Source organism: Varanus komodoensis, unplaced genomic scaffold (assembly GCF_004798865.1).
Source record: "Varanus komodoensis strain SLA01 unplaced genomic scaffold, ASM479886v1 scaffold39, whole genome shotgun sequence".
NCBI lineage: Eukaryota > Metazoa > Chordata > Lepidosauria > Squamata > Varanidae > Varanus > Varanus komodoensis.
Genome location: NW_025335922.1, coordinates 7,904,211 through 7,924,945, shown reverse-complemented (window position 1 = coordinate 7,924,945; position 20,735 = coordinate 7,904,211). Strand labels below are relative to the sequence as shown.

The 20,735-nt window shown below is 40.1% G+C and overlaps 1 protein-coding gene across 4 annotated transcripts in view; it reads left to right on the top strand.

Annotated features, from left to right (window-relative positions):
* Nucleotides 1-272: 272 nt before the first annotated feature.
* The window catches only part of TRIM24 (tripartite motif containing 24), a 57,989-nt gene continuing 37,526 nt past the window's right edge, over nucleotides 273-20,735 (top strand). For 3 of the 4 annotated variants that reach the window (XM_044441107.1, XM_044441106.1, XM_044441105.1), the window contains exon 1: nucleotides 275-746. In XM_044441107.1, the coding sequence (XP_044297042.1) occupies nucleotides 365-746 (382 nt within the window). In that variant the 5' untranslated portion in view covers nucleotides 275-364. Of the gene's footprint in view, nucleotides 747-20,735 lie in introns of all 4 variants that reach the window. The other variant, XM_044441109.1, reaches the window with a different exon arrangement.

Genomic DNA, 20,735 nt, shown 5'->3' with positions numbered 1-20,735 from the left:
TCCCGAGCCCGCTGCTTCTTCAGCACCCGCAGTTTAACTTTCCGGTTGGGTCTGTCTGTCTGTCTGTCTGGAATGAGAAGGGGGACGAAGGGGAGGGGCGTGGCCTCGGAGGAAGCGTTCGACCTGTCACTGGAGAGCGGGCCGCGCGGGGCGGGGCCTGCGGGCCGTTGGTCGCGCGGCTGGATGCGCGAGCAACCTCCCTCCAGGTTCGGCGGCGAAAGGCGACGCGACTGTTGCCGTGTGGCGGCCGCCGCCAGCCAACGCTGAGGGGCGGGGCTCCTTCGGCGCTGGGTGGAGGGAAAAGAAGCCGTTGAGAACGGCGTTTTGCGCCTAGTGTCGCCGCCGCGGCCGCCGCCGCGGAACAATGGACGAGTCTCTAGCGGAAGCGGGGCCCTGCCTGGCTGCTCCCGTCGCCATGAGCGGGGAGAACGAGGCTGAAAGCCGGCAAGGCCCCGCGGACCGGACCAACGGAGAGTCGCGGGTCAACCTGTTGGACACTTGCGGCGTGTGCGGGCAGCACATCCAGAGCCGGCGGCCCAAGCTGCTGCCTTGCCTCCACTCGTTCTGCCTGCGCTGCCTGCCTCCGCCCCATCGCTACCTCATGCTGCCGCCTCCTGCAGCGCCTTCGCCTGGTGGCGGCGGCCCCAAAGACCCACCGTTGCCTCCGCCGCCGCCCCTGCTTCAGCCTTCGCCGGCCTCGTCTTCGCCCGTCTCCACGCCGCCGTCGCCGCTGCACTGCCACCCCGGTAAGAGAACCTGTCCGCGTCGTCTGCCCTCGGCCAGGCGAGCCTCACGGCACCGGAAGGCAGCGAGGAGGAGGGCGGGAGGAAGGGGCGACCTTCGCGATCCCGCTCTCTGCCCAGTTCTGTGATAAATCAGGCTGTGTAGTCGGCGTCTGCGTGGCCGGTAAGAGGTACCGGCGCCGAACCCGGTCTCGTTTCGCCCTTTGTTGTGGAAGCCCTTCCCCTTTACTCCACATGCGTGGGAAGCGAGAGGTGAGGGGGAAAGCATTCTTCTGCGTGTCTACAGTTCAAAGAGAAGTACCGGGTAGGGAAGCGGATTCAGAGTTGACCCGTAGCTGCTCCATGGCAAGCGTTGAACGAAGTAACCGTATCATGAGGGTTGGTAGGTAGGAATGCTTCATCAGATGCATAAACTATGCAGGGACGCTGTCGGAGAAGCGGCAGGGAAAGGACCTGAAAGCTGCAGTCAGGGCAGAGATCACATCCCGAGCACGGGGAGGTAGTAACAATAATGGATTTTTTCAGCTCGTGGAGGCTAGTACGGTGAAGACAGAAGCGTCCTGCATCTCAGTAAAGCTGGGACTTTTGCTGTTGTACAGGAGAACTTGTAGGACTTGAAATATGGGGTACCATAAATTTAAAACTCCACCTTTAGGAAGGGAAACAATGATTGACTGCAATTTCCTATTGTCTGTGCAGTGCATCCCGTGTTTTGCATAAGTGAGAGCCCGGAAGAGTCTGGTCCATGAACCTCAGTACTGTCTCTGCCAAGCCAAGTATTGAGGCTTAACAGCCAAGTCCAAAAGCTAGTTATTTACAATATTTGTTCTTCTGAAGATGTTGGGGCTAATAATATATAAAAATAAAAATATTTAGAGCTGTAATTAAGCAGTTTGGCTAATGTAGTATGAAATGGGGTGGGGTATCAGTATCCTACATTTTGTGAATTTTATCTGGCTAAGTCTTCTCCTGGCAGTTTATTAGAGAGCGGGCAACATTGTCCCTTCAGTATTTCTTGGTCTCTTCACAATTTGTATGTTTCAGATTGTCAGTACAGCAATACTACTCTTTGCTGAAAAAGCTTTCATACAAATGTTTGTATGTGTTGCCTTATTTCTGAATGAAAGATTTATCTAACTTTTATTGCTGATACTTAGCTTATAAAAGGGATAAGAAGTGTATGTAGGAGAGTGCCAGATTTCTAAAGAAAAAGCAGAAGGTTGGGATGGTCAGCTTTTCCTCTGTGCATTGACAATGATAAGAATGTGTCTGATAAACTTAGTGTATGCATATTATTATAAAATTGGCTCTTTTTTTGCTTTCCTTAAAATCATCAGGCCAATTTTTCTTACACATCATACAATTTCAAGTGTATTGTTTAAAGCTGTTAGCTCTTTATCATTTTTCACATTTATATCTAAATTTCTCACAGTTATATATTTCACTTTAAAACATGGTTTGTTGAATTGTGGGTGGTTATTACATATAGACTCATAAGTATGTCTTCATGATGGCTTGTTAACTACAAATAACCCATGTAGTTGGTTGTTGGGTTGTGAGCTATGGGTTGTTATATTCAATCTCAAAATTGTGGGTTGTTCATTGGCTATTTCACTAGACTACAGAGGAAGTGAAATAAGGGCAGTCAAAACACCCAGCATCTTTACATGCCAGTATTGGAGTGTCTCGGGGCACTTGGGATACTGGGCAGGAGCAGACAAAGGAAGAAGAAAACAAAAAACTCAGGGTCTGAGGAAACAAACCATTGCTTGCTTCATCTCCCAAATGAACCTTGGATAGGGCAAGAAAATATGAACATAAGAAAAGCCATGCTGAATCAGGCCAAAGGTCCATCTAGTTCAATACTCAATTCACATGACAGAACAGCTGCCCACAGTATCCGTGAAGCAGGATGGGTGCAAGAACTCCTCCTGCCCAATCACCTCAGCTGCTGTTGTGTGTAGGCATGCCACCTCTTGCACAGGGATAGTACATAGCCAGTAAGGTTAGTGGCCTCCTCCTTCATGAATCCCTCCAATCCCCTTTTAGAGCTGTTCAGATTGGCAGCCATCACCACTACCCATGGCAGCAAATTCTATAGTTCAACTATATATTGTGTGAAGAAGTATTTTCTTTTATCTGTCCCAAGCCTCTCACCAGTCAGCTTCATGGGATGACCCCAGGTTTGAGTATTATGGGAGAGGATTGGGATTTTTCCCAAAAGGGAAAAAAGGACTCTCTACTTTATCCACACCATGCATTATTTATAACAGCTCTTTGTCTCCCCCCACCCCCTTTTATTGTGGAAAGGCTAAACAGTTCTAGTAGTTGAGGCTGCTCTAGTCCCCTGATCATTTTTGTTGCCCTTTTCTGTATCTTTTCCAACTCAATAATGGCATTTATTGGGTGAGGCAACTGGAACTGAGCACAGTATTCCAAGTGCTGTTGCACCAAAGGTTTATATAAGGGAAGTAAGGTTTGGCAGGGATTTTTTCCTATTCTTTTCCTAAGTATGCCTACATGGAGTTTGCTTTCTCCACAGCAGCTGCACACTGGGTCAACATTTTCATTGAGTTGTCTGCTACTACCTCCAGATCGCTGTCTTGCTCAGTTACTGCCAGGTCAGATCCCAACAGCATACACTTGAAGCTGGGACTTTTTCTCCACCATGCATTCGTCTATACCTGCTTATATTAAATGGCATTTGTCATTCTGATGCCCATTCTTCCAGCTTGGAGAGATCCCTATGGAGTTCTTCACAATCCATTTTGGTTTTAATCTTTCTAAAAAGTTTAGTATCATCAGCAAACTTGGCCATTTCACTGCATACTCCTAGTTCCACATAATTTATGAATAGGTTGGAAAGCACTTCACTGGTGATATCTCTCCATTGAGAGAAGTTGCCATTTATCCCCCCACCAATCTTCTGTTCTTTAACGAATTAGTGATCTATAAGAGGACAGCCCCCCCCACCCCCGCCATTATTCCATGACTGTTTAGTTTGCTCAGGAGCCTTTGGTGAGGGTTTTTTCCAAAAGTCTTTTGAAAGGCCAAGTAAACAGTGTCTACTGGATTGCACATGTCTATGAACTTGTTGACATTCTCAACTTACTCCAGTAGGTGAGTGATACAAGACTTCCCCTTGTGAAAGCCATGCTGACTTTTTCCCCCAGCAGGGCTTTTCCTTCTGTGTGCTTACTGAATAATACTTTCAAGCAGTCTACCCAGTACAGATGTTGAACTAACTGGCCTTTAATTTCCTGGATACCTCCTTGATCCCTTTTTAAAAATTGGTGTTCCATTGCCCATTCTCCAGTCCTCTGGTAAAAGGACTGACTTTGGGGACATGTTAAATATTCTGGAAAAGGTCAGCAATTTCATGTTTAGTTCTTTGAGTACTCTAGAATGGATACCATCTGGACTGGGTGACTTGCTGACTCAATTTTTCACTAAGTTTGAGAATTTCATCCTTTGTCTCTACTATCTGTCTTAATTCCTCAAGACTCTAGAATGCATAAGTTCAGGGACAGTTATCTGCTCTTCATCCTCTGCTGTGAAGACTGACGAAAAGAATTCATTCATTTTCTTTGCAATCTCCAAAAGCCTAACCCTTTGGTGTTCCTTTAATTCCATTATCATCCAATGGCCCACCTGCTTCCTTAGTGGTAGTTGGGCCAGTGGTTTAAATAAATCATTTAAATAAATGTTACACGGAAGCCATTCTTTTGTCCTAATGTTTGTTTGGACCTGTTTGGACATGTTTGTGATTGGGCTTGCAGTTGCCCAATAACTAATGAAACGAGTGTGAAAATTTTGAAAATTTATTCTGCAGAATAAAGGCACACAGTGGACAATTCCAAACTGAGACCCCAGCTACTCTTGGTTCCTTCTTTAATACTACACCATAAATGGATTATCTCCCCACCCCCACCCCCCAGCTTCAGGGAATTTTTTGTCTTAAGGCAATGTATCCTGTTTTTCCTCTGTGTAATTTTATCAGGCATCAACCAATGTACTTGGCTAGTTTCCTTTGTCATCTTGTTTTGTTTTTTGCTCACCTCTCCTACTTATTAAGTCTCTCTTTTGGAGCTAGGTTATGAAGTATCCTCAGCTCCATAATTCCTTGGTTGCATTGCCATATAGCTAATATATGCTGGTTTTATTGAGTGCTTACAACAACAGCAACTAATTTAAAGTACACTTGGTAAAAGGAAGTAAGAGAAAAATTGTTTAAGCCAAACAAAGTGAGGCAATCAAGGGGTCAGTCGTTCCCACAAAGTAAATCCATTCCAAGTGTGGACTGGAACATGTGCTACATGTTCTACATGGTCTGCTAATTTCCACACAATATTTCCATTATAATTAAACTTTAAACAACAATCAGTCCAATTAAAAACTCTGTAAAGTCCACCTCTTGAAGCTAAGATATAATCAAGTCCTAGACTATTTTGAAGGATGCCTCACCTGTACTGAGACATTCATTTGCTACTAGTTTTAGAGCCTCTGTGGTATCATATGCAAGAATTTCAACCACAGCTTGTAATCTAATTATCCCATTAGTAAAGGTGTATCCACCTCTAATGCCACTCCATAACCATGTAGTGTTCACTATTCTTTGCACTGATCTTTCTTCCTGCTTCCTTTAGCTGTAAGCTAATTTTGCATAGACTTGATGGAACATGGGGTGTGAATGATTTAAGATTTTAAACAGAGGATGTATAACTCCAATATAGCAGGTTCCATACTGATAGGGAGAAGGTTTTTGGTAGACTTTCCTTCCACAAATTAAAAAAAGGACAGCCTTTGCCTTTTTCCAAGCTGAATAGAAGCCAGGGTAGTTGGATTGGTTCATGTTATGGAATGCACTCCCCAGAGAGGTCCACCTGATGCCGTCATTATATGTTTTTCGGCACCAGATTAACACCTTTTTATTTAATCAATATTTTAACAAGTTTTAATATTGAATTTTATTACCATATTTTAATTGGAGCCAGAGTGGTTCGTTAATTTATTTATGTTGTACTATTATGTATTGGTATTTTATTTGTGTAAGCCGTCTTAAGGCTTTCGCAAAGGACGGCATACAAATATCTTAAATAAATAAATAAATAAGTTAGTTAGTTCTACAAATATCTTACATAAATAAATAAATATGTTAGTTCTTACCTTCCTGTATTAATATCTTCCCATGAACGGGCTGAGTTGTATCCATGTTTGACATCCATTCTTGCACAAAATAGTCTGAGTAGTGGGGTTCTCAGAGACCTTTTTACAGTTGGCCCACCAAAAGAGATTTGTGACATATGCGTGAGGAAAACACAAAAGTTCCAATCTGATGCTACCAACCTGTAAGAGTTTGATTAAGGTCAAGGATGCTGGATTTTAAATTATATTTACTACATTCCATGTAACTTCCATCATATGAAACAATGTCACCTTAGGAATCTCTGTACCATTTGATTACTTCCTCTGTGGAGGAGGGATTACACTGAATCCATTTAGAGGTATACCATCTTGTTTTATCTTTATCTTATTTTATCATGTTATTATAGTTGTGGACTGTTCTATTCATTGTTTATTTATATTACATTGTAAGCCATCCTGAGACAACTGCTGTATAGGATGGGATAAAAAATATCCCAGATAAATAAATAAATCACTATTCCAATTAGAGAATTTACTACAATTTAGGGATGCATTGTCTGGACATGAGACCCAATCTCTAGTCCAAGTACCATGTGGCTTCCCCGTACCTCTGATGGCTTTCTTTGATTTGTTTTTTCTGAAGCACCAGTACTCAGCTAGGCGATTTATTTTGGTATGGTACCTGGCTTCTTCCCACATTTGATTCTGTTTTTGAAGAATCATCTGAAAGGATTAGAGCAGTGGTTTTCAATCTTTCCACAGCTGGAGACCAGCAAAAACAGGAAAACCAACTCGGAAACCGCTGAAGCCAGAACAAAAAACAACATACACATAGTACAGTATTCTGTGTATTAGCTTCCAAAGACAATACCAAAAAAATGTAAATTCTCCAAAACAACCAGAAACCGCACAACAAAAATGCTAACAAGAGAACAAAATAACAAAATCGGTGCAGCATGGCTCCCAGCCAGCTCTCACCAAGCCTCCTCTCCTCTCCTCTCCTCTCCTCTCCTCTCCCCTCCTGCCCCCCATCGGCACCAGCCCATCCCCCATGAACACAATGCCAACCAAGGAAGAGGTGGTGCAACCAGCCCCAGTGCTGGTCCACAGCAAGTGGGATGTGTCTCTCCTACAGACAGACAGGAAATTCCCACTGACTGGCACCAGACCATAGACCAGTGGTTGAAAATCACTGGATTAGAGGACTAGCTAATTCTTCAGCAGTTAATAGATGGGCCTTAAACAAGAAGGTAATGCCCCATTTTCTGCTGCCATCAAACAGAGACAGTGCTTGGTTAGATTCAGTGAAGATCCTATAGCTTGTGCAAGGGATATAATTGAACTCCCTGCCTGCTTAGGTTCTCATTGCTCTTGATAACTATTTCTAATTATAACTTGTGCAGAGCTTACAGAAACCCTGTATTTAGTTTTGCACAAGTCTCAGCTAAAAATACTTTGCTTTGCTTGCACAAGCTGCTGTGCAGGCATTGCACCAATCATTACAACTTCATTAGCCTGGATGTTATTAACATTAGTTGTGCTTGATCTGATAATGGTTCTGCAACTTCTGACAGAAATACACCAACTCCTGTAAGTTTTTCACTAGAATACTGTTGGATATAATCCAGAACTCACACAGAGTTATAAATGAAATTGTAATGAATTGTGCAATGCAAGCAACACTTCTAATGATGTTGTGGTGCATTGTACAATGATTGGTAGAGCAGCTTGTGCAGTGGTTTGCAGAATAGATTGTGAAACAGCTTGCACAGTGACCTGTGAAACAGCTTGTACAATACCTTGTAGAAGCAGAACCAAGTATTTGATTTGACATTTGCGCAAGAATAAAAACAGTTTCTGCAAGTAGACGCTTTGGATTATCAGAATGATACCATTGGAAACACACCAATATCTCATTCTTTTGACCTTTTATTCTTTTATTTTTGGTGATTGCTATTATGGCTTTATTAGTGCATATGATGCTATACAGAGTTCACTGAATGAAAATTAAAGAGATTCCTTACTCCAAGTAGCTTAAAGCCCAAAAAAGACTAGGAAGAAATGCAATTACACATCTCCATCGTGCTGTTGAGGGAGGTCTTAATCAATTTTTGCTAATTTTCAGCAGACAGGTACACAGATGAGTATTTTAGACTTTATTGCCTCATTTTTATCAGTAAAGGTTACTTATGACTTCTCTACATTAGCATTACATTCATCATAATGACTATGAACATTTTTTTTCTGTGTAATGAAGGAGATATATTGCTCATATTCATAAATATATTTACAAATGAGCCTTCACGTATCATATTGTTTATAACATATATACCCCACCTGCTGAAACTTGTTAGGAGGTGAGTTTGATTATTTTAATTCCATCCATTTCCATACATTCTGAAGTAGGATAAGGGTAGTAGCAGTAGAAAGTCTTACAGACTTTTATGTGGTGTTCTGATGGAGACTTGGTTATGCTGTCACCTTTCATGTAAAGTATACTGGGATCAGGAGCTTACTAAAGACTAGGAGAAAAAGACGCAGTGACTGAGGTCAGACATACAGTTAAACAATGTTGCTGTTACCACAAGGTATAGAAGCTCACCTTCTGACCTGTGTTCACCCATTCGTGTGGTATCTACTCATGAACAGAAATGTCTCCATCATACCTGCAAATGGAGGCATGTATCCCATCAGCTCCTGTGGCTGGGAATCAATCCCAGCATACATCTCTCCTGCCTTCCCTGCCTGCCTTTCCATTACTGGTTACATGCTCCACTGGGCATGTTCCCAGCCAGCAGTTGCTCCCCCCCCCCCCCGCTGCTCTGTAGGGCCACTACCTGCTTTTTAGGGTAGGATGGTTGTTGTGCAGGAAAAACAGAGCAGCACTTCCTACTCCAGGCCCATGCATAAGCACCCACCTATACAGTGGTACCTCGGCTCACAAATGCCTCAGTTCACGACCAAATAGGATCGCAAACAGAAATTTCAGAAAAATTTTGCCTGAGGTCACGAACACTGAATCAGGTGATGACCACGATCACTCCCGTCTTCCCTGCATGAGAACAATCGTGATTATGCCCGTCTTCCCTGCACGAAGACGATCGCGCCCGTCTTTCCTGCGCGAGTGCGGCCATTCTCCCCCACCCCCAGAGCATGATCGCTGTCACACAATTATCATTTGGACTCTCCGTCCAAACAATAACCTCCCCACCACCACCTAGGTGAATGTTCTCTACTGTACTGTACTTTGTTGTTCTTTGTTACTTTGTTTCAAATTTTTGTGATTAAAACAATATTTACAGAACGGATTAACCTTATTTACACTGAACAGCTTTTCCTGCTGCCAAAGTTGTATAAGTGGGGAAACCACACAAAAACTTTATAACTTTGCTCATACATAACAGTGAGCAATGGTGAAAGTATGGAAACTTCGGAGCGGAACAGAGCTGAGCAGTCGATTCTCTGTGGAAATTCACAGAAATTCACAGAACCGAACAGGCTGTGCTTTAGCATGCTTCTTTGATTCACACATAATGAAAATGAATTGTCTTTGTGTGTGAATGCAGCCAGTGTATGATAACAGCAGTGTGGAATTAGGTAACCTTTGGAGTAAAACATTTAAAGTATTCTTATACTTTGTTAATGTAAAACAAAATGTTAATACATTAACAAAAGATTTTGCTATGTTTCTGTAATTTTTCTAATTTTTGGCTTGGTTTCACCCATTCTTGCATAGGGTTAAAAGTGAGACTTCTCCTAAAGTTGTAAATTAGTATAATCATGGGAATTCACTGTTACAAAAAATGGGCTTTTAAGTGTTGTACTTTTGTTTCTGCATATAAATTTACAGTTCCCTGTATTTAAAATCAGTATAGTACTGTTCTAGGTAAAGTTTTAAAATAGATTCCCATAGATGTGAAAGATAATGAGTTTGCTATGAAAGGATGCTCACTGGTTCAGAGTTTTTGTAAAAATCTTAGATGCTCTGCTAAATGACGTTGACCTTTGCATTATAGTAGCATGTTATGCTAAAGACTTCACTTGAAATAATTACCCTGAAATGTTGGCTAAGCAGTAGTAGCACATAGATCAAATTGCTTATGTCTAAGTGTTTATTTGCTTGGCAGTTTGAAGGGTTGTGGGACTTTTAACATTAAAAAGCATATTGAGTTTATGTACATAGTAGAATAATCATGTCCTCTAGTTACCCAGTCAAGAAATTTCAGACTGTTCTACAGTTTTGTTATCTTGTTTAATGAACATTCCTCTATTCAGTTTTTAATCTTCACAACTGCGTTTTAATAGACATATTTAAGTATCACTTATAGAGATAACAAAATAATTTGAAAGGACTGTAACCCTGTAGGCATGTTATATATGCCCATATTATACCATTAATGAGAATGTAAGGCTCTAGGTGTAATATAAAGCATTAACAGTAAGCAAAACACAGAGGAGGAAGTCTATATTTTACATTCAGGGTTTGATCCAGTTTGTAGTATAATCTAGCACTTGACACAGTGTAAACCCAAATATAAGAAATAGAGGCTTGAAGAAATGTATTTTCTCATTGATAAGAACAGGAAGTGGGAAAAGAATAGCTCATCTATTGTGTTAGGAAGTAGTAGTTTGTGACTGTTACTTCTATAGTGTGTGTGAGAGAGAAAAATGTAGAATTTCTTTGACAGATGGCTTGTTAGAAAGGGAAACTGAGCTGTCAGGAAATATTTGGGATACAACATTTCTATGGACAAATTTCCATGAGTTCAGTTTGTGACATATTCCACATTTAAAGAGAAATAGAGAAAAGGAGAGACACATGTTCTTTTGGACCACTCAGCCACTTTCTTCCTGGTTCTTGTTTATTATATTTCATTTTTTGAGATTCCCCTCTTTCCTTCAATTAGCTTGAATTTGTTTCTATGTTAATATTTGATGGATGTAACATCCTAACCTTAAGAGTATATAACCTCACAGGACAACATCCAAATAACAAACACCAATTTCATGTTATTTGCTCAACTGAACAAAAATATTACAGTATAACCATATGAAATAAGAATAGCAGATAAACTTGTTATAAACAAACACAGCATCTTGAATACCCATTTCTTTCAGGTGAAAAAATGAATTTGGATCATTTTTGAATGATTATTTCTGTGTGGGATGTAATCTGTATGGTTAAATTTGCAAATAGTGTGACAGTAAGAAAAAGAGGAGTTTGTCGAGTTTGTCTTACATTGGAATAACTACGTCCAAGATGTGATCACATCCAAGATGTGATCTTAAGTTATATTGAGTACAATAGAAATTATAGTTTTATTTATTTATTTATTTAAATTTTTCTATACCATCCCATCACAAATGCCTTGTGACGGTTTACAACAATATTGGTAAAATAAAAAGAAATAAACAGTAAGTCAGCCCAAAGCTGCAAAAACAAAAAGTTGTTTAGATTTTCCTAAAAACCAATCTGAATTGAATTGTTGTGCTATTGTTGTAGTTAGTTGCAAAGTCATGTCCAACCCATCGAGACCCCAAGGACCACGTTCCTCCAGGCCTTCCTGTCCTCCACCATCCCCCGGAGTCCACTTAAGCTCATACCAACTGCTTCAGTGACTCAGCCACCTCATCCTCTGCTGTCCCCTTCTTCTTTTGCCATCTATTGTTCCCAGCATTAGGCTCTTCTCCAGGGAGTCCTTCCTTCTCAGGTGGCCAAAGTATTTGAGTTTCATCTTCAGTATCTGGCCTTCTAAAGAGCAGTCAGGATTGATCTCCTCTAGGACTGACCGGTTTGATTGCCTTGCAGTCCAAGGGACTTGCAGGAGTCTCCTCCAGCACCACAATTCAAAGGCCTCAATCCTTTGGAGCTCAGCCTTCCTTATAGTCCAGCTTTCACTGCCATACATTGCAACTGGGAAAACCATAGCCTTGACTATATGCACTTTTGTCGGCAGGGTGATGTCTCTGCTTTTTAGTATGCTGTCTAGATTTGCCATAGCTTTCCTCTCCAGGAGCAAGCATCTCTTAATTTCTTGGGTGTAGTCCCCATCTGGAGCCCAGGAAAATAAAATCTGTCACTACCTCCATTTCTTCCCCATCTATTTGCCAGGAAGTGAGAGGACTGGATGCCATGATCTTAGTTTTCTTAATGTTGAGTTTTAAGCCAACTTTTGTGCTCTCCTCCTTCACCCGCATCAAGAGGCTCTTTAGTTCCTCTTCACTTTCTGCCATGAGAGTGGTATCATCTGCATATCTGAGGTTGTTGATATTTCTCCCAGCAATCTTAATTCCAACTGGAGATTCATCTAGCCCCACCTTTCTCATGATGTGCTCTGCATATAAGTTAAATAGGCAGGGTGACAGTATACAGCCTTGCCGAACTCCTTTCTCAATTTTGAACCTATCAGTGGTTCCGTGTCCAGTTCTCACTGTTGCTTCTTGACCCACATATAGGTTTCTCAAGAGACAAATAAGATGGTCTGGTACTCCCATCTCTTTAAGAACTTGCCACAATTTGTTGTGATCCATACAATCAAAGGCTTTTAGCATAGTCAATGAAGCAGAAGTAGATGTTTTTCTGGAACTCCCTAGCTTTCTCCATGATCCAATGTATGTTGGCAATTTGATCTCTAGTTCCTCTCCCTCTTCTAAAACCTGCCTATACTTCTGGTAGTTCTCGGTCCACATACTGCTGGAGCCTAGCTTGTAGGATTTTGAGCATAACTTTGCTAGCATGTGAAATGAGTGCAATGGTGCAGTAGTTTGAACATTCTTTGGCATTGCCCTTCTTTGGGATCGGAATGTAAACTGACCTTTTCCAATCCTGTGGCCACTGCTGAGTTTTCCAAATTTGCTGGCATATTGAGTGTTTCACTTTTACTGCATCATCTTTTAGGATTTTGAATAGCTCAGCTGGAATACTGTCGCCTCCACTAGCTTTGTTGTTGCTCAGATTTCCTAAGGCCCATTTGACTTCACATTCCAGGATGTCTGGCTCGAGGTCAGTGACCACCCCATCATGGTTGTCAGGGACGTTAAGCTCTTTCTTGTATAGTTCTTCTGTGTAATCTTGCCACCTCTTCTTAATCTCTTCTGCCTCTGTTAGGTCCCTGCCATTTTGGTCCTTTATCATGCCCATCTTTGCATGAAACATTCCCTTCATATCTCCAATTTTCTTGAAGAGATCTCTGATCCTTCCTATTGTATTGTTTTCTTCTATTTATTTGCACTGTTCATTTAAGAAGGCATTCTTATCTCTTCTAGCTATTCTCTGGAATTCTGCATTCAATTGGGTGTATCTTTATCTTTCTCCCTTGCCTTTCCCTTCCCTTCTTTTCTCAGCTATTTGTAAAGCTTCCTCAGACAGCCATTTTGCTTTCTTGCATTTCTTTTTCTTTGGGATGGTTTTAGTTGCTACCTCTTGTACAGTGTTGCTAACCTCCGTCCATAGTTCTTCAGGCACTCTGTCTATCAGATCTAATTCCTTAAATCTATTTGTCACCTCTACTCTATATTCATCAGGGATATGATTTAGGTCATACCTGAGTGGCTGAGTGCTTTTCCCTACTTTCTTCAACTTAAGCCTAAATTTTGCAACAAGAAGCTCATGATCTGAGCCACAGTCAGCTCCTGGTCTAGTTTTTACTGACTGTATAGAGCTTCTCCATCTTTGGCTGCAGAGCACATAGTCAATCTGATTTCTGTGTTGACCATCTGGTATGTCCATGTGTAGAGTCGTCTCTTGGGTTGTTGGAAAAGAGTGTTTGCTATGACCATCGTATCCTCTTGACAAAATTCTACCAGCCTGTGCCCTGCTTTATTTTGTACTCCCAAGGCCAAAATTGCCTGTTATTCCAGTTATCTTTTGGCTTCCTACTTTAGCATTCCAATCCCCCATAATGATAAGGACATCATTTTTGGGGGATAATTCTAGAAGGTGTTGTAGGCCTTCATAGAACTGGTCAACTTCAGCCTCTTCAGCACTAGTGGTTGGGGCATAGACTTGGACTATTGTGATGTTGAATGGTTTTCCTTGGATTCAAACTGAGATCATTCTGTCATTTTGGAGGTTGTATCCCAGTACTGCTTTTCCTACTCTTTTATTGACTATGAAGGCTACTCCATTTCTTCTGGGGGATTCTTGCCTACAGTAGTATACATGATGGTCATCTGAATTAAATTCACCCATTCCTGTCCATTTTAGTTCACTGATTCCCAAGATTTCGATGTTCAGTCTTGTCATCTCTTGTTTGACCACATCCAGCTTGCCCTGATTCATGGATCTTACATTCCAGGTCCCTATGGAGTATAGATCTTTGCAGCATCGGACTCTCCTTTCACCACCAGATACATCTGCAACTGAGTGTCCTTTCGGCTTTAACCCAGTCACTTCATTCTTTCTGGCGCTACTAGTACTAGCCCTCTGCTCTTCCCAGATAGCATATTGGACACCTTCCGACCTGAGGGGCTCATCTTCCAGCATCATATCTTTTTGCCTTTTGGTACTGGGGTTTTCATGGCAAAGATACTGGAGTGGGTTACCATTTCCTTCTCCAGTGGATCACGTTTTGTCAGAGCTCTCTGCTATGACCTGTCCCTCTTGGGTGGCCCTGCACGGCATAGCTCATAGCTTCATTGAGCTATGCGAGCCCTTTCGCCAGGACAAGGCAGTGATCCATGAAGGAGGAATTGAATTGGTGAATGACAATAGGCTGCTTTTGAGCCACAATTCAGTGCTATATACACAAGCCTCTACAAGCCATAGTAAAGTCTCAGGTTTATGCCCTGCCCTTTGTCCTTCTGCTAAGCAAATGGGAAGGAAGACTCCTGTCAAATATAGTTTCACTTTCCTTAACTCCTAATTATGTTGTTTCATATCAACTAGGTAAAACAAACTGCAATGTAACAAGCCAGCAAAAACAAATACAAATGCTTCTTTTGTTTTTTTTTATCAATTGACTACTTGGCCTTATACCAAGATGTCTGGTATGGAAAGGCAGGAATCAGGGGAAGTGAAATCAAAACCTAATTTGTTCTACCTCATGGAGAGGAGGAGGAAAATCATGAACCTGTGGCATTGTTTGAGCTCACAGAGATTCATGTACAGAATGCTTAGAATAACATGCAAACACAGCTACTGATTATTTCGCTATTCTTGACCACTAGTCTGCTGAAATCAGAGTACTATCCTCTTCCTCCTTGGACATTTCAAATTATACATTTCATCTTTTGGATTTCTGTTTAGGACACTCAGATATATCCTTTAAATATAGGATTGAAAGAAACAAATGCATTAACAAAAGAAAACCTCCTTTAGTTGCCATTACATTTCAGTAATAATATTAAATGAGATGTGGTCCAAAGTAGTTTTTGGTAAGCAACATTTTATGTGGTAGAAATGACTTATAATTTTGGCTTTCATGGATCTGGGTCTGCATATACAACAGAGCTGGGCCTATGTAGACATACAGCATCTTTATGAAGGCAACTGCAGTTATTTTCTTTTCTTAAATAAACAGTTACAAGTCTGTATTTTTCTATGTCCTTGTTCCTGTCCTTTTACCCTATCATCCTTTTTTTACTGTTCTTACTGTTTTTGTCTCTTTGGTCTATAAGTGTACCAGCCAAAGAGTTTACCTTCATTCAGATAAATGGATACCAACAGACCTGGAAGAATTCCTTTATCATTTGGAGGAAATGAAATATACTCTTGGACTTTTTTCAGTTTCTAGCATCACATAAGTCATTTAAACTCTGTTAGAAGTTTAGCTTGCTTAACTGCCAAAAGTTCCTTAGCTTAGAATCCTTCAGGTGTCTGGCATGTCTAGCATAGCTTGGGCATGTAGCCACTCAGTTTTCAGGCCACTCAGTCCATCCTTTTGTAAACCTGCAGTGTTGGGAAGGAAGTTGCAGGTACCTTGCCCTATTGTTTTTTTGTTTTTATTATTATTATTATTATTATTATTATTATTTTAACATTTCGTGTTGTGCAATTAAAATTCTTTTGCGAATCTATAAAATCCATGCTTTTTTCATAATTTTAAAGTGCAATATCATATCACTGAACATACCAGGTTGGATCATGGTTCTACTTTCGCTTCGGCGAATGGGGCGGCATAAAAATGTTTTAAAAAATAAATAAATAAAATACTTTCTGTTGAGAAAAGGCTCCCTTCCCAAAAGCTGTTTTTGTGCAAGCTTTATTTTTATTTTATGTATTTTTTTGGAGAGGTGTTTCTTCTTGCCTCCCCAACACTTCAGCTCACCCCATTGAGCAGGATCCTTTGACTTCCTGACTGGCATTTTCAATGGGGATGAAGAAACCCATCGGGACAATGTGGTGGGGAATCTCCCCAGCCCATATTCATACATCTAAATCTGGATCTGATTATTTATGTAATACCAACAATATGTATGGCACTTTATTATTTATTTATTTATTTAAAACATTTCTATGCCATCCCCATCACAACAAAGCCTCAGGGCGGCTCACAAGGAATACATAAAAACATACATAAATAATAATAATACAACAATTTAAAAGAAAAAAAACATTTAAAAACCCCTGTGCATTCTCTGCTAAAAAATTTAAAATCCTAATTAATAAAATAATTTAGCAATTAAAATAAGTTTTAAATAAAAAGGCCTTAGCCTGGCGCCGAAAAACAAATAACGACGGCACCAGGCGGACCTCTCTGGGGAGTGCATTCCATAGATGGGGCGCCCTCCTGCAGGTACTCACCCTCCTAATATCATTCACAGAGGGTTATGCAGTGCAAGAGGAGAGTCCCCTGTGCTGAGAAGCCAGTAATCTAAAAGGGAGTAAGCTTCACTAAAATCAATTAGACCTACTTCTGAGTAGGCAATATTGTACTTTTAGACTATAAACCAGTGTACATTTTACTGTGATCAACTCGCTTTGACTCAATGGGACTTTCCTCTGTGTTAGACTTTCTGACTACTACTACCCAGTTTGTCCTTAAAGCCTGGTACAGAAACAAAAAAGCCAGTGTTAAATCACTTATGCATTTGGCACAATTATTTATTATTTATAAATAATTTTATTTATTTGCTTATTCATTTAATTACTTTCCACACCAGAAACTGTGGCTCTCTGGGCAGTTAACAAAAGTTAAAAAGACACAAAAATTAATTTAAAAGAATAAATCCATAATAGTTATTGCTATTATTCAGCACAGAATAATAGCAGCTGTATAGAATAAAATGGAATGTATAAAAACAAAATTTAAAAGCTAGACTGTCAAAATGCTGGGAAAATAAAAAGATCTTTATGTGGGACTGAAAAGGATACAAAGTATGTGCTAGGTGTACCTCTTTGGAAAACGCATTGTAAAACAGGGTTGCCTCAACCAAAAAGGGCCTCCTCCTAGGTGGCTACACCTACTTCAGTTCCTTTGGAAGGGGCTCCCAGAGAAGAACCTCTGAAGATGACCTCAGAGTCTGGGTAGGCACATACTGTGAATGTTTTAATAGTAGAATTACAGATGAAGTGGTGGGAGTGGGTTGATTTCAGGATCATGCATAAGAAACTAAATGTTTCTACTACTTACAACTTTGTGCCTAAAGAATGGGCCAAATCATATCAAAAGTCTGGGCCTATTTGTAATTAGGAAGCTAGTGATGGGTTACAGATGAGTTTCCTCATCTCTTTGTCTTTCAAATTGCAAAGGTGTTTTTTTCTGTTCTGTATTTAAAGATTTAGGGGAGAGAAATGTAGTGGAAAACAAAATTTAAAATAGGTTGGATCCAGACTAATTTACACATTCAAGATGAGGCAAGCGAAAAATCTACATAAGTAAAACAAAAGCTTTGTATTAATTAAATACTGAATTCCACTTTCAGCTATTAGTTTACTCTCAACAAAGGAAACTTTCAATCCAACCTGAACTTGTCACAACACCTGTGGTAAGAAGGAGTAAATGGTCTGAACCAGGGTGATGTAAGGGGTATATTCTTTGACAAAGAAAACATAGATTCCAATTTGCGCACTCTAGGTAATCTAAGACACTTATTATTAGCCATGACATGTCACAGGGTTGTTGTGAGAATAAAACAGGAGGTAAACCTCAAGTCCTTTGAAATATATAGAATTCAAACATGACTTGAATTCACAGGATGATCGTGTTTGCAGAGGTGCTGCCAATGGAGTTCAGATAATGCTTGTACAACTGCTAACAGAAATAACATCAACTCTTGTAATTTTTCTGCTAGCTGATAATAAATCCAAAACTAGCACAACTAGCAGAAATGTTTAATGAAGTAGTAATGAGTTGTACAAGGCAAATATCACTTCAAATAATGTCATAATGTATTCTGCAATGATTAGCAGAGCAGGTTATAAAACAGCTTGCACAATGACTTGTGAAACATCTTGTGCAGCAGCTTGTGCAAGTAGAGTCAAGTATTGAATTTGACAGTTGAGCAAAGATACAAACAGGGTTTCTGCAGTTTTGGATTATTGAAATGACACCATTGGAATTATAGCAGTGGTGCTCCTTTGACAGCTCATTTTGGTGACCTTTCACTCATTTACAAATGATTTGGCAGTGGTATCTTTGTTGTTATGGTAATATCAGTGTAAATGGTGCTTTATGGAGTTCACTGAGCAACAATTAAAGAGATTGCTGACCCAAATAGGGTAAAGCCTAAAGTAGGGTCTGAAGAAAGAGACTTGATTAAGAAGGAAATGTAAGAAATTTAGTTATACATCTGCATTGTGTTGTCCTGGAAGTCCCTAGTAAAATTCAACTTTGGTAACAGCACAGTATTTGAATAACCATACTAGTATTTGGGATGTTAATATGCAAAAACTTTCCAGTATCCTTTTATAAAGATTACATAGAAATTCTGTATTTGATCACTACATTTATCACACCACTGAATAATAAACACTTTTGGGTAATGTAGTAAACATATTATCCATAGTCATAACTTTGTAATGAATGAGCTTTCATGTATCATACTGTTTATAGCATGTATATCTCCTTAAAGTTGTTGGGAGGTAGATTTGACTATTTTAATTCCATCTGTCTGCATATATTCTGAAGTATGATAAGGACAATAGCTGTAGAGTTTTTCATAGATATTTATGTGTTGTGCTGTTGCAATGTTCTTGCATTCCATGTAAAGTATATTGGAATCAGGAGTTTCCTAAAGAGTAGGAGACATAGTTGATGATAATAGCAATGGAGAATTGGAGAACCTTTGGAGTAATAACTGAAATTTTTAGATTTCTATACTGTCCAATGGCTGCATCTTTCTGGGAGGTTCACAGTAATTCACAAAATACAAAACAGAGATATAAAATACAGTAAAATAATCATAAAACACAGTATAAAATATATTTAATAGACACCATTTAAATCAGTATAAACATGTGTTGGATCAATGATATGTTGGGAGAGTTTCATGTTGCCATGAAGTCCATGAAATCCTGAGCCACCCCACATAGGATGTCCTTGGTATGCCTGGGCATTTCAACATTATAACAAAGCAATACAGTGCCTCCATCCATGACCAAATCCAACTGCCTCTTGAATTCCTCCAGTGTGGGAAAGCCCATGACCTTCCTCAGTAATTGGTTCTATTGGCATGCTGCTCTAACAGTCAGGAAATTTTTCCTGATGGCGAGCTGTAATTTGGCTTCCTGTAAATTAAGCCCATTATTCCATGTCCTGCATGGAATGATTAAGAGGAGATCCTGACCCTCCTCAGTGTTGACAACCTTTCAAGTATTTGAGAAGTGCCATCCTATTTTACCCCAGTCTTCTCTTCTCAAGTCTAAACATGCCCAGTTCTTTCAATCTCCTCATAGGGCTTTGCTTCTAGTCCCCTGATTATCTTTGTTGACCTTCTCTGAACTTGTTTCAATTTGTCTGTATCTTGTCTCCCCAGAACTTGTTCCCTTTTCCTAGGTGTAGAACTTGGTATTTATCCCTGTTGAATTTCATTTTGTTGCTTTCACCCAGTGTTTTAGATCAGATTTTTTTTTGCCTTCCAGAATATTAGCCATCTCACACAATTTTGTGTCATTTGTAAGTTTGTTAAGCATCCCTTGCATTTTTTCATCCAGGGTGAAGAGCACTGGTCCCAGGACTGAGCCCTGTGGAACCCTGCTCATAACCTCCTCCTAGTCTGAGGAGGTGCCATTGAGAAGTACTCTCTGAGTCTGATCCTGTAGTCAGCTATGGATCCATCTGATAGTTTTCCACCTGGTCCATTTTTAGCTAGTTTCCTGTCAGAGTGTCATGGACACTTTGACAAAAGATTTGCTGAAATCAAGATATATTATGTCCACAACATTCCACATTCGACATTATGTCCAGAATTCCCATAGTCCACATAAGGAGACTACCCATTCAAAAATTTGATTCGATTAGTCTGGCAGGTTTTGTTCTTGATCAATCCATGCTAGTTTCTAGTAATTATTCCATTGTCTTCAAGGTGCTTACATAATGACTTCTTTATTATCTGCTCCAGAATTTTCCCGCAGATTGATGTCAGACTAACTAGTCTGTATTTCCCATGATCCATCCTTTTGCCTATTTGAAGAAAGGGATAGCATTAGCCCTCCTCCAGTCATTTGAGACCTCATCCATCCTACATGATTTCTCAAAGATAATGAGTACTTCTACCATTCCTCTATTACTGTAGGATGCATTTCATTAGTCCGTGGAGATTTAAATTCATTCAAAGAAATTAGATTGGCTCTTTTACCATTGGTTTATTAATATCAAGCTTCAATCCTCACCCTCCAGTTTGTTCTTTATTTCTATGAGGATAGTCATAGACCTGGTTTTGTGAAAAGACTGAATCAAGGTAGGA